A 12,994-nucleotide genomic window follows, 5' to 3' on the forward strand; every position below is an offset into this window, starting at 1 on the left:
CTCAGCAGCAAAGAATTTAAAACTGGGGAACAAACAGAATGGAAGCAAAAATTTCCTGCGAGGACTAAATTGTTCTCAGTAGCCATGTGTGGCTCTCATAAGTTGTTAATAACAGCACACTTTCTGTGGGGGCTTGAACATCCTCTCTAATGACTGCTATCAGGAACGCCATCCAAAAACAGTGCAGAGAAACAGAAAATATGTTTAGTAAAACTGGACAAATTGACAAATATGCAAGACACATAGATAAGTAATTACTTATAAAACATTAACCATCCAATTTTGCAGTTGTATGCTACAATGTAATATCAGATTCTACATATTTTCTCAAATACACAGTGCCCACAATCTCTGAGATTCCTATATCTTATTCTTTATTTGAAAATATTATATAAATTTTTGAGTAAGATATTTTGGAAAAATTTATTTAGTGAGTTGTATATATATGGACCATGTGTATGCAGGTAATCCTGGAGGCCAGAGAGGGCCCCATATATGCTGGGACTGGAGTTACAGGTTGTATAAAACCATTTTGTGTGTGTGCTGAGAAAGAAACCCAAGTCCTTTGCAAGAAGGAAATCTACTAATCTCCTTGACGTTTGAGTTACTTCTCCTACCACTTATATACATTTGTTTTGTTTTGTTTTTCAAGACAGGGTTTCTCTACTATTTCAAATAATATTCAGTAATTATCATTTGGAAGATCACTTATATAGGTACTTAATGTAACAAGTGATCTTCCAAATAATTACTGAATATTATTTGAAACAGTTTTCCTAGCATAACCATTAGTATGAAATGACTAGAAATATTTTTCTGATTCTGATTAATAATATCAATAATTTAAAGGCCAATACTCTATAATTAGGGTCTCTTAGGGGAATCTGTTGAGACTAATTGGAAAGTATCCTTTTTGACAGCTCTTTCCGCAATCCCTCCTTTCTTTAAAGCCTGGTTTTCTTGGTAAATGAACTGCCAGTCTTCCACTAAGCATAGGAGGTTACTAAATAGAGTGACAAACCATCCTGTGTGCTAGAATATAGCTCCTGAAGTTTTTTAGTGCACTCTATTTATCAAATATTAAAACATGAGAAACTTTTCTTACTTCCCCCCTTATGGTTATGCCTTCATGTAACAGCTTAATATCCAGTGGGCTTTAGATAGCTTATTTTTGCCCTGATTAATGGACTGCCTGCACAATCCAGCTACTACCATCATGATTGCAAGATTGAGTGGCATACACTCCTATAAAGAGGGATAATGTACTGAGATGAATAAGTGAATGGTGATGAATTTAAAGCCATGTCAGTATTTCCTTTTATTGGGAATTAATGTAGAATATTTATCACTCATTGAATGACCAGTGTATAAATTACATTGGCTGCCTATGGAAAAATTATTTGATTGACAGGTTGGTTAGCAGATATAAATTTATCAAATTTGTAATTGATACAGTTCAGCTCTTTTGAGATTTGTTTAAAGATGAATTATGAAATGCTTGCAAGAAAACATTAAATAAGTCTGTGACCAAATTTTAATGCCTAAATGATAAAGAAATATATTGAAATCACAGTTTCTGTGGTTGATAAATTAATTATTTAGCTCTTTGATTCCTTTTTTCTCCTTCTCCATCGATGATTGATGTCGCAGCTGCATGACAGCAGCCACATTCTCACACATCCCTAAGGATGGGGGTAATAAGTCTCCTGATAGTTTCCAGCCTCATTTATTTCCAATAGAGCTCTGGAGATACTTAAATGAACAAGAATTATTTCAGTGTTTCCTTTACAGATTGATACCAGCAAGGCCCAATGGAGTTAGATTGGGGCAAAGGATAGAAATTTCTGTCAGGAATTCTAAATGATTCTGCTCAAGACAACAGATTAACACATTGTTTAGTGGTTGCCATGCCTTTGGAGTGTGAGTGAAGATATCTTTATCATGTTTTGTAGCTACATTTTCCGGTTAAGCTGCACTCGGCTGGGACAGTGGGCCATTGGCTATGTGACTGGGGACGGCAATATCCTGCAGACCATACCTCATAACAAGCCCTTATTCCAAGCCCTGATTGACGGTAGCAGAGAAGGCTTGTAAGTATGAGACACTTTGTTCAACTTGTTCTGCCTAGGCATGGAGCAGAGAGTGAGGCTAATGATCTCGTAGTTTGTGGTTAACCTCAAGCCTAAGGCATAGATGCCCTTTCATTCTTGCTACTCATGCCTGAGCTGTCATTTTATGGCACATTAATTATATAGAGTAGACACATTTCAGCATTAAAAAACATGCTGAAACATAAAGGAACTTTTAACATATGTGTATACTATTAATATATTAATATATACATATATTACTAGCTTAGAGTAATTCATTGCTATTATTTCACATAAAACGAAATTGAGTGTTGCATTTTGTTCTGAGTATTCAATTTTTTTCCTTCTTTTTAATCTTCTACCTGTTCCCTTGCATGTCTTTTTATTCACCTTGATAATGAATCCAAATTTCAGAGTTATACGTCAATGCTAAACTCAGTTCTTGCCAAGTTGTTGCTTATTAAACTTTTAATATAACTAAGTTTTCCTCCTAGAATGTCCCCAGCCCAAAAGTTTGGTTAACTGGTCGGTACCCTCGATTCCTATGCGTTTCAGTCACCTCCTGTTGCCTTTGCCCTCCTGCATTTTCAGTGCCCTCTCCCCACTCCGCCCCGTTCTTTCGCTCTCCCCCTTGTTCAGCAACACAGGCTCCTGTGACCCTGCTTGCAGGAAGGTGAAAGGCTGTGTTGAAGCCTGGCGGGAGATAGTGGAGAGCAAATGCTTTCCATGCTGCCTTTTCTACAGCGCCACTAACCAGCAGAAATGAGCAGGATGGAGAAAGGAAGGAAGAAGACCGTTTTCAAAAATTGAAGCAAGAAGTAGATGTTAACTATGTAAAGAGGATCAGTTCTCTCATTGCTGTTTGATTGTTTCCTGTTTGGCTATTGGAGCCTTGTCCTCATGTGTTTTTCAGCCTATCCTTTAAACTCACTCTGCAGCCCCAGCTGGCCTTAAACTCTCCATCCACCTGCCTCAGTCTCTGGAGTTCTTCAATTACAAGAATCCAAACATGCATCTTCCTGCCCCATAAAGAATGCATTACTGCTGTTTTTAAGGATACACAGATTTAAGAAAGCAGTTATATGGGAAATGTATGCCAGGTTGTGGTATCATGTGTACATTTCTCTTTTTATCTTCAGATAGCATATATTTGCTGTTCTTTCATGTTTGACTTCTATTACATTAAAGATTTCTACGTGAACCTGTTGGTTCTCCATGATATAGAATTTTTCACACTTACAAGGAAGGTATAAGTTGGCAAAACTATGCATAGATCAGTGTGAGTGGTTTTTGTTTTTGTTTTGTTACTGGTTTTTGTTTTTCTTTGTTTGTATTTTATGCCTTTTAATTTTTTCAAAAGCCAAGCAAAAAGAAATGAGTAAGTAACAACTAGGAATATCTCCTGAAGAATAACAAACCCTCTAAACTCCTAAGCGAATTAACTTTTAATATATATACACATACACGCACTCATATGCACTCAGACATTTCGTCAAATCAATGGGCTGGTTGAATCTAACTCCCACAGTAGATTAGGACAAAGTAAAAATACTATTAATTTGGGAGGACTTTCTTGAACCAAAGGATGACATCTGGTCTACTTATCATCAAGGTTGGGTGTTTTTTCTTTCAGTTGAACCAATACTGTGTGACATAGAGGGCCCCTGTATGTTGATAATGGGCCGAGATGCCATTTTTCCTGGCTGGTCGGTAGTTTATGGGGCATTCTGAATGTGCTGAGAACCAAAACACTGAGGTGCCTTTCGTAGTTTAAGTAGAATCTTGTGAGCTTTCTCTGGATCTTCATTTTCATGTCTGTAATTTTCCAAGTTGGACTTCTTCTAGAATTTGCATGTAGTTTGATGATTTCAATATTTCGTAACAATACTTTTAATAGCCATTTCGTGATATAAGAAAGAAGGTACCAACTTTTGCTTATTTTATAAGTTTAATATTTATAAGGTTTAACTGTCCGTGGTAACTTTAAGTTCGTATTGTGTTCAGATGAATCCATTCCCTTTCCTTCCTAAGTCAAAGGAAGCTCCGCCTGATCTGCCTGGGACTGTGTGAGAATCTTCAGTCACAGTTCTAGTTGCCAGAGAATTCTAGCTGTCCTATATTCTTAGTGTCTGTCTAGCATAGCTTTCCAGTATTGCGTATGCTAATATTTCTAGATATTTCACTTGAAGAGGAATTCTTTTATTATGTTATCAAAAATATTTTGCAGACTTTTTTATTAAAATCGTCACTACTATCTTTAAAATTTTATTAAGCTCTATAATATAGAAAATGTTCACCAGAACTAATCATGGAATTTATTCACTTTTATTGAGCTAATTATACCAGCAATAATATTACATTCATATTTTACTAAAAATTACGATTAATGACAATAAAATGATTTTCAGTATATTTTCAAATAACAATTAAGCACTGTTTTGAACATTGCAAGAAGACTCCTTATTTTAACTTTAGCTCAAAATTCTAGTCTGAGAAGAATACCTTGTATGTGAATGTCTCTGTATGTGATTTTACTGAACTCAGTGAAATATGGGATTTTGGTATTTTCTGGGTTTTAAAGCATGCATGCTTTACAATGTGCACATCTGGGCACTGGTGTCCATATAGCAGAAGTGGAAAGATTTGAAGAGAAAAACGAAGAGACTGTGGAAAAGACCACCAAGGAAGAGCTTAACTGCTTAGGACATAGTTATGACTTCATTCTGTTTTTTTTTCTCTTCATGTGATTTTCAACATGACATTAATATAATACATATGATGCTTCCAAGAAAGTAAATAATAATCTGCAGGTAGAAATATATTTAAGTAGTTTTAGAAAGGGATATAGATCACCACTGAATAGCTTTTTAACTTTATGAGGAATATATACTAAAAGATTTTGATTGAAAATGATTATATATTGGAATAGTTTATGTTATGCATTTAATATGCTTAAAACAGTGCAAGAATATGTTATTGGTTCACAAAAAATAAAAACATGAGTCTAAATGTAGAAGAGCCTGATTAGAATTATGCAATAAAACCTTATATATTTAAAATGATAAAATTTTGTTTAAATTCAGTTATCTTTATCCTGATGGACGAAGTTATAACCCTGATTTAACCGGATTATGCGAACCTACACCTCATGATCATATAAAAGTGACACAGGTAAGAATATTTTTGAAAATATAATTAATACATATCTCTACTACTTCTGAAATATATGTGAACTTCTACTCACCTGTGTTCAAAAGCACACTGAAATATTTTAAATGATAATGTCAGAATTCTGAGAGTTCAAAGAAACTTGATGATGTATGTTAGATGACACTTTTTGTTGTTAATGGTAAGACTTGCAGTCCTGTTGGTACCTATCTAGAAATAGATAAGTCAGATGTGGCTGCAAAGATGTTGGAGAAAACCTTAATTAAAACAAAAAGGATAAGAAATGATGAGTTTTGTGTTAAGGTTTTTAAAGCTAAATGAGAACTGAGGAACACTTAAAATTGAAATCCGGTTTTATAAATCTACTTTGACAGTCTCATGAACTCTGAGTGAGAACTTGGAAAACTCTATGTACTTTTTGGTGAAGACAAAAATCTAAATGAAAACATCTTTTGGCAATAAGCACCATGTGTTACCACTTTCCTGTGCACTGGAGGATCTGCCCACTAGGGTGTTCTCTGTGCCACTTCCCACAAAGCATCAGATCACAAAATCCTAAAATGTTTAGTAGTGGATGAACTCACCCATAGCTGCTCACAATTGCTGTGTGCAGTGAACAGCAGGAGGGCAGGAGCCCTGCATGTTCTCTGAACTTCTGCCCCTATACAAATCTCAGTTGATTCAGAACTTAAGTGTATAATGTTTCACCTTTAAAACTTTCATTGTATAAGTCCACTTTTTAAAAACAAACCATTATATAGGAATATGAGTGTGCATTCCCAAAGTGGTCAAACTAGAAACATGGTTAACTTAGCAATTATTGAGGTGTTGAAGAGAGAATCAGGGGGGACTTTAAGATGGTCTTTCTGAAGACTCAGAAAAATTTTAATAATATTTTAATATAAAATATTTTATAATCTTTCATAATTTAATTATGTTCATACTTTGGTAAACAGTAAAGGCCAAACACTGTTTATTGGTTTCAATACCCTTGCTATGCTGAAGTGGGAGGGATACCCATTATGTGCATGTACTCACGTGGAAGGCATTTAGAATTTAATATATGACTACCATTCTCAGCTTTGTGTAGTGGTTTGAGAGTATATTTCCTAATATGTATAATGGGATGCTAATGAAAAATTGTCATTTCCAAGTCCATGTTTTTTTTTTCCATGTTTTAAAAATAATGTAGGGGCTGAGAATGTACCTCAGTTGACAAAACACCTTCCGAACAGGTGTGAGCTCCTTATTTTGAACCCCAACAATACAAAAAAATCAGTGAAGCTATCCATAAATTTTCAAGAATAGCATGATCCCTTAAGTTTCACTAAAATAGCACTGAACTGCAATAAATTCCTTACCCATGACTTGAGCATTTTATAACCGTGGCCTGACTTGGACAGTCATAGATGACTCCACGCTTTTCCAGTAGTGCAGGGCTCGCAGCCATTTATAATTTATTTTGGATTTTTTTGGTAATGATTCTTTTCTACCTTGTTTCATCGCCTCGCTCTTGCCTTTATTTTACTGTCTCATGTGCCTGACAAATACCGTAATGTCTGAGATTTGTTTGTTTCTGTGCATGTGCTTGTATGTGTGTGATGTCTGTGCACAAACTGAACATTGCAGTGTTGTTCGTAGTCACAGAATAAGCATTGCCATTTATTTCTTCTACTCATGCATATTTCATGGGCATTCACTTCACTAAAACATGACATAACTTTTTAACAAACTTTATTTGTTCTTTCTTTGCCGCTCTTATAAAAGCTCTTGAAGATAACTTTCTTTTTTTGCATTCACTAGTCTGTATTTTCTTTATCCAGCAGAAACTGTCAGTACTTATTCACTGAGGCTTCCTCTTCCAAACATCTAAGCTTGTCTCAGCCAGTTTTTAATTGTGAATATAGATACTTCCCATTTACTTTGGATTTGGAGATTTACTCTTGAACTTGAGGAAAAGAACTGAATCTCTCTGTGGCTCAAGCTTGTTTCTCTTTCCTACATGCTATCCTCATTCTTGTTGGCTACAGAAAGCGTGGCCACGTTACAAATAAACATTGCTTACCTTTCATCTTAAGATGTCTAAGAAATAAAATGTAATGTCCAGATAACACTTTTTCAATTTGGCCTTGAAGTGAAATGAGTGTGTGACATTTACAAAAAAACAAGCGAAAAAGACCGAGTCATTTATATTGCCATTCTAAAACTGTAGATGTTGTTTTTAGAATCCCTGTGGCTGTTGAAACAAGTTTGTTCGTAAAGTAATGGATGGAGTAAAACATTAAATAACCGAAAGTGTGGGTGTGGGTGTATTTTATAAAATTAATGCCAAGATCTCAAATGTTTTAAAATTTTATTTTTTAGACAAAATTATGAATATTAACTTAAAATGTGTCCTTAAAGGTAGCCTAATTCTGACAAATTCAAGTGTGGGAAACTAGAGTCATTGTAATTGAGGAAATTTGATATTAATACTTCATGCTTGAAAACCGTTAACATCGACCCCTTTTCCCTATATTCCAGGAACAATATGAACTGTATTGTGAAATGGGCTCCACTTTCCAGCTCTGTAAGATCTGCGCAGAGAATGACAAAGATGTCAAGATTGAGCCTTGTGGACATCTGATGTGCACCTCGTGCCTTACTGCGTGGCAGGTACCGTGCAGCGACAGTGTCCCTTCTCTGTCACCCCGCTCACACTTCCCCTTAGGGTCCTATGGCTTAAGGATTCAGGAAGTAATACTCAGAACTAAAATAGTATACATATGTGTATATATGAAATTGATAATTCTGCTGCATTTTGTATTTTTTTCACTTATGTAACTTTTTGTCTGTTGGTTGTAAGTGGTTTCGCTTCTGTCATACAGTTAATTTCACGATGACACAAGTGTTAACTTAGCAAATGACTCCCTTTAGTCTTCCTCAGATTGTGCTCTTGGAAAGATTTTGGAGCACAGTGAGTTACAGTAGATAAGTCTTAGGCTATTGCTGTCAATCAGATCTCTTTTCTCTTGAGATACAGTGCATGACTCTTGCGTCCGTGTAGCTGCTTTGAGAGACCAAACCTGGGCAATCTGAGAACCATGTCCCTGGAGCAGCTTCTAACCAAACAGGCTATTTCCAATTTTGAGAAACATACAAAGAGTAACTTCCTTCTTGTTTGTAGTTAGGCAGTCACTAAATACAAAATGATTTGATGTTTTAGAATAAGGTCATGAGAAAGCTATTTTTCCCTGATGACTGTAGATCTTTAACTGTTGCAAAAGTTGGGGATTTAAAATGGGTCTTTTAACTGAATTCCAGTTTTAACTATTTGAGATATTGTTTTGATCAGGTCATCTTGCAATTTGCTATTTAACATAGCTCTGTTAAAACTAGCAGTATGTTGATATAATTTGGAAAGCAAAAATTTTAATTTTTAAACCTTGGCCTTCACTCTTTGGCCTTCTCTTTCCAACCTTGAACTTCTGATGTAAGGGAAGATGGGTCAGGGGGTTCATGAAACAACACAAGCTGCCTCAGAGGGCAATGGCACCGACTGAACTTATGGATTGGTGACAAAATATAATACCTTTCACAATTTCATAGTTTTAAAAGGGACCTTTTAAAAGTCCCTGAAGAGACTTTGAAAATAGGAAAGAAAAAGAGGAAGAACGAGAGATAAAATCCAGTTGATTTAGGTTTTCTAGCCCTCTGTGATCTCATTGTCATTGTGAGCTCATCATTGTCAGCTCAGGAAATTTGTACAGCATCTCCATGCCTGTCTCCCTCAGCATGCTTTTGAGGTATATGTTGCTTTAAGTTTTCTCGATATTCTTGCCCTTATTTCTTGCATCCTATTCATTTTGAAGATGAATCCGCACAGCATAGGGAGTTGCTGGCAGAAGGAAGGGACTTGTTGTGGCATCAGCAAGAATCAATCCCAGCAGATGGGCACCTGGTGGCTATTTATGTAGCTACACTCACTCTGTGCACTTAGCAGTGATCACTTTTGATGTGCTGAAGGAAGTCAGGTCCATCCAGCTGCATCTTGACCTTGCAGATGAACTGGTCCAAAGTGCTATTGACCTTTCACCTGTGATCCACTAAGGATCGCGGGATGAGTACTGAACCAAGAGGAGGCCAAGTTGTGTTCCTTCCTGTTCTGTAATGACTTAACCACTTAGTCTAGTAATAATGCCTCTCCTGTGTTCCTGAAAGACAATAAAAGCATTATTTACTTATCTTTAAATAGAATGTATAAATTTAGGCTAGTGCACACTGGGCCCTCCCTCTCCGCCACTGTTGGGGCTGTGTGTTCCAGCTGGTTTTCTCTGGGCTCCAGTCTTCAAATGTGCAGTACAGCCATGTTATGCATGATGGGAATTCATGTGTTTGACCTACTAATGTGCTTTCTATGGGGGAGGAAGGTGGGTAGATGGGTGAAACGATTGCTTAATGCACTTCACAGGTGCCAGTTACATTGTAACCCAAGGTGGGTTTTGGAAAGTACGCCTGAGTATAACAGGAGAAATGGTGTGTTTATTCTATAGACTTCTTACAGTACAGCTGATAGTTATTATTTCAGTCTGTCATGTAAAAGAGCATGTGATTCTTTCCAGCTACTTCTATATTGTTACTGCTCTGCCCTTCACATCACAATGATTTTTCTGTATACTATGAAATGTTCTTCAAAGGGTGTGTATACTTCCTCTTTCTGGCTGAAAGTCAGTCCCCAGATGCCTCGCATATGTTTTCATATTGATATTAGTGATCTTATGTCGATATGTTCAGTAATACTTACAAATTAGTAGCCTCTGCTGCTTCTTTTAATGCTTGTACACTTCTCAGTTTTGCTTTTAGAAATTGAGGAAGTGCACACATGACCAAGCGCTGCAAACAGGGCTGGGGAAATTAGTAGAAGATACATGAGAGTGTAATAATAAATTAATAACTTATTAAGTAAACTTTTTAAAAATAACTATTTCAAACTTGTTCGTGAAAATGATATGAGTCACATTAAATGACACAGTGCCGGGCGGTGGCGGCACACAGCTGTAATCCCAGAGGCAGAGGCAGAGGCAGGCGGATCTCTGTGAGTTCGAGGCCAGTCTGGTCTACAAGAGCTAGTTCCAGGACAATCTCCAAAGCTACAGAGAAACCACACCTCGAAAAAAAGGAAAATAAATTCCACTTATACCATCAGTGAGTACTGTTACCCTGTACTGGCTGTTGGATTTTGCATATAGCCTAAGGAAAAATGGGCACAATTTTTATTTCAGTATTAATTTGAAATGCCACAAAAATGTTTCAATAAGTATTCTGCTTTAAGTTGTATGACTATTAGCTTTCCCCAGCTATACTGTAAACGTTTCCGGGTATGCACATATATCATCTGGAACATGGGCCATTGATGTTAGAATCCTACACATAGGGACTGTGTTATTATCACTTAGATGCTGTGAAGGAAAGCAGGAGGGCATAAGATTGTTGTAACTGGACGGTGCTGTAGGTCATCTGCAGAAAGCCTCCTGGAGCGCTTGTTCCAGACAGTTCTTCCCAAGAAGATGCTGATCCTACGGAGACCTTTGCCTGCTTTCCCTCTGAGAATGAGATTTAAAACTGTGGCCTTGGATCCATGGGCAGTAGCCCGTGAACCTCATTATTCCTTCTGCTGCTGCCACACACAGCCACGAGACCTGGCTTCTCTTACCATGATCTCGAAAGAATTATTTGCCATGTTGTCTGACACCCTTTCCCTTGTTCTTAAATAGCTTGTCTTTCGGACAAGGCTTAAAATGACTAAAGTGATAGTCTGGAATTCTGTGTCCCGGGAGTTTAGAGCATTCCTTTTTTTTTGTATTGTTTTGTCAAACCTGGGATCTAAAGGCACAGATTTAGAGGAGATTTCTGACTGTTGGAGCTCTTTGCTGAAGGGCACGTTGTGACAGATGCCTCTGTCTTTCTACTTTGCTTGTGTTCCAAAGTGATATAGTATAGAATCTTTTTTTTCTCTTTTTCCTTTAAAGCTGTTGGTTTTATTTCATGGGATTGTCCAATTTTACTGTCAGAGAAAAAGTTAAGCTTTTAAGGTAAATCATGAACAGCAAAAACCTACTGTTGTGGTTACCCAATAATAATACCCTTTGGTCGAAGCAAACCTGGACACTTCAGTGTTCATTCTCAATTCTTCTTCTTTTTCTTCTTCTTCTTCTTCTTCTTCTTCTTCTTCTTCTTCTTCTTCTTCTTCTTCTTCTTCTTCTTCTTCTTCTTCTTCTTCTTCTTCTTCTTCTTCTTCTTTCTCCTCCTCCTCTTCCTCCTCCTCTTTTTCCTCCTCCTCCTCCTCCTCCGCTAGCTCTTGAGCAGCTGATGTATCTATACCAACTTCAGAGCTGAGAGAAAGTTCAGTCCTAGTTTCTACTTTAAAATTGCTCCTGAAAATTTTGTACAAGGGATTTCTGCTAATAATTACCTGAAACAAATGTCTGCTTTCCCTGCAATTTTAGTTATGGGCATCGCAGAGTTTCCTCTTATTTTACAGTTCTTTGGTTGGGTGTGCTGATATGAAAAATGGTTTTAGAGAAATGCATACCTGCCAAGAAGTCCTGCAGGGAACACTGAACGTGAACAGTAAATCCTAATATGTTCAAGAAAGTGCGTTTTTAGCTAAAATTGTCTTGCATTCGATGCCCTGTTTTGGTTTAATTGAAATTCATTAGAGACTTAAATTTGATGTAATTAGCAGCAAACCTAAGGAAGGCACAGTAGTGGTAGCTGTTAGGACTGTCAGTGGTTGCTCCTTGATTGCCATTATAATGGCCTATTCGTCATGCCCCCAAAGACGTGTCAGATGTTTGTTTTTCTATTTTCATTTTCTGAAACATCTGTGTTACATAATAAATTGAATAACCATGGACGAGTTTGCCCAGAATACCAAAGAAGTTAAACAATCAGCTCTCCAGGGTCTTTGGAGCAGCAGGACCCTGGGTGCGGCCTCCCTGTTTCTCCCTCTGTCACTAGAGCTTGCAGGCGCCCCTCTCACTTTCCATGCCAGTGATATCCTAAGCAAACGTTTATCCTCACGGTCCTGAGGGGCACATCTCTCCTTGTGCACAGTCTACAAAACACCCGCGATGCAGCTGGTCCCCACGTAGAGTGCAAAGTAAAGAATTGTGCTGCTCTTTTTACAGAAGCTGTTAAGCAGCTTCTGGGCTTTCAAGTGGCACAGACAGCAAACTGAGTTTATCTCTTCCAAATAAAAATGACTATCTCTGTCAATTTTAGGCAGCTGTATTTTAAATTGCTGACAAAAAATTAATTTCACTAAAAGAAAAATTAATTTTTCATGTGTTTCTCCCCCCTTCTATTTCTCTTCAGACAGTTGAAGGAAAGACTTTGGTACCAAAATGGTAATTAAGAAAAGAGTGAATGCATACAAATCTGTGAGTGTAGCTTTAATAACATGTGATTAAAGAGGGCCTTGGAGGGAGAGTTGAGAATTGAGCTCACTGCTTATATCTAAGTAAGAAATGGATATTATCTGACTTCTTTTAAGAACAATATTCAAATTTCTACCCTTACTGAATTTTTTTAACAAAAAATAAAAAAGAAAGGGAGGGAGGGAGGGAGGGAGGGAGGGAGGGAGGAAGGAAGGAAGGAAGAAAAAAATTCCCTTTGAAAGCATTTAAAATGGCTCCTTCAAACTTTCGCTTCTGTCGATTCTTTTCTCGAGTGAGTGTGGTTGTGGTGGAATGAAG

General features: G+C 37.1%; 1 protein-coding gene and 1 long non-coding RNA gene across 6 annotated transcripts in view; one reads left to right on the forward strand and one right to left on the reverse strand.

Annotated features, from left to right (window-relative positions):
- The window catches only part of Cblb (Cbl proto-oncogene B), a 179,982-nt gene that overhangs the window by 108,762 nt on the left and 58,226 nt on the right, over nt 1-12,994 (forward strand). For all 3 annotated transcript variants that reach the window (XM_038344773.1, XM_038344776.1, XM_038344775.1), the window contains exons 7-9: nt 1,953-2,090; nt 5,174-5,261; nt 7,782-7,913. In XM_038344773.1, the coding sequence (XP_038200701.1) occupies nt 1,953-2,090; nt 5,174-5,261; nt 7,782-7,913 (358 nt within the window). The remainder of the gene's footprint in view (nt 1-1,952; nt 2,091-5,173; nt 5,262-7,781; nt 7,914-12,994) is intronic.
- LOC119824572 overlaps nt 1-12,994 on the reverse strand; it is a 74,307-nt gene that overhangs the window by 3,682 nt on the left and 57,631 nt on the right. For 2 of the 3 annotated variants that reach the window (XR_005287113.1, XR_005287112.1), the window contains exons 6-7: nt 10,042-10,142; nt 7,595-9,451 (exon numbers count right to left, since the gene is read on the reverse strand). The exons of the other annotated variant lie outside the window; for it this stretch is intronic. This is a non-coding gene — a long non-coding RNA (uncharacterized LOC119824572). Of the gene's footprint in view, nt 1-7,594; nt 9,452-10,041; nt 10,143-12,994 lie in introns of those variants that run through there. 3 annotated transcript variants of the gene reach the window in all.

Source organism: Arvicola amphibius, chromosome 10, assembly GCF_903992535.2.
Source record: "Arvicola amphibius chromosome 10, mArvAmp1.2, whole genome shotgun sequence".
Lineage (NCBI taxonomy): Eukaryota > Metazoa > Chordata > Mammalia > Rodentia > Cricetidae > Arvicola > Arvicola amphibius.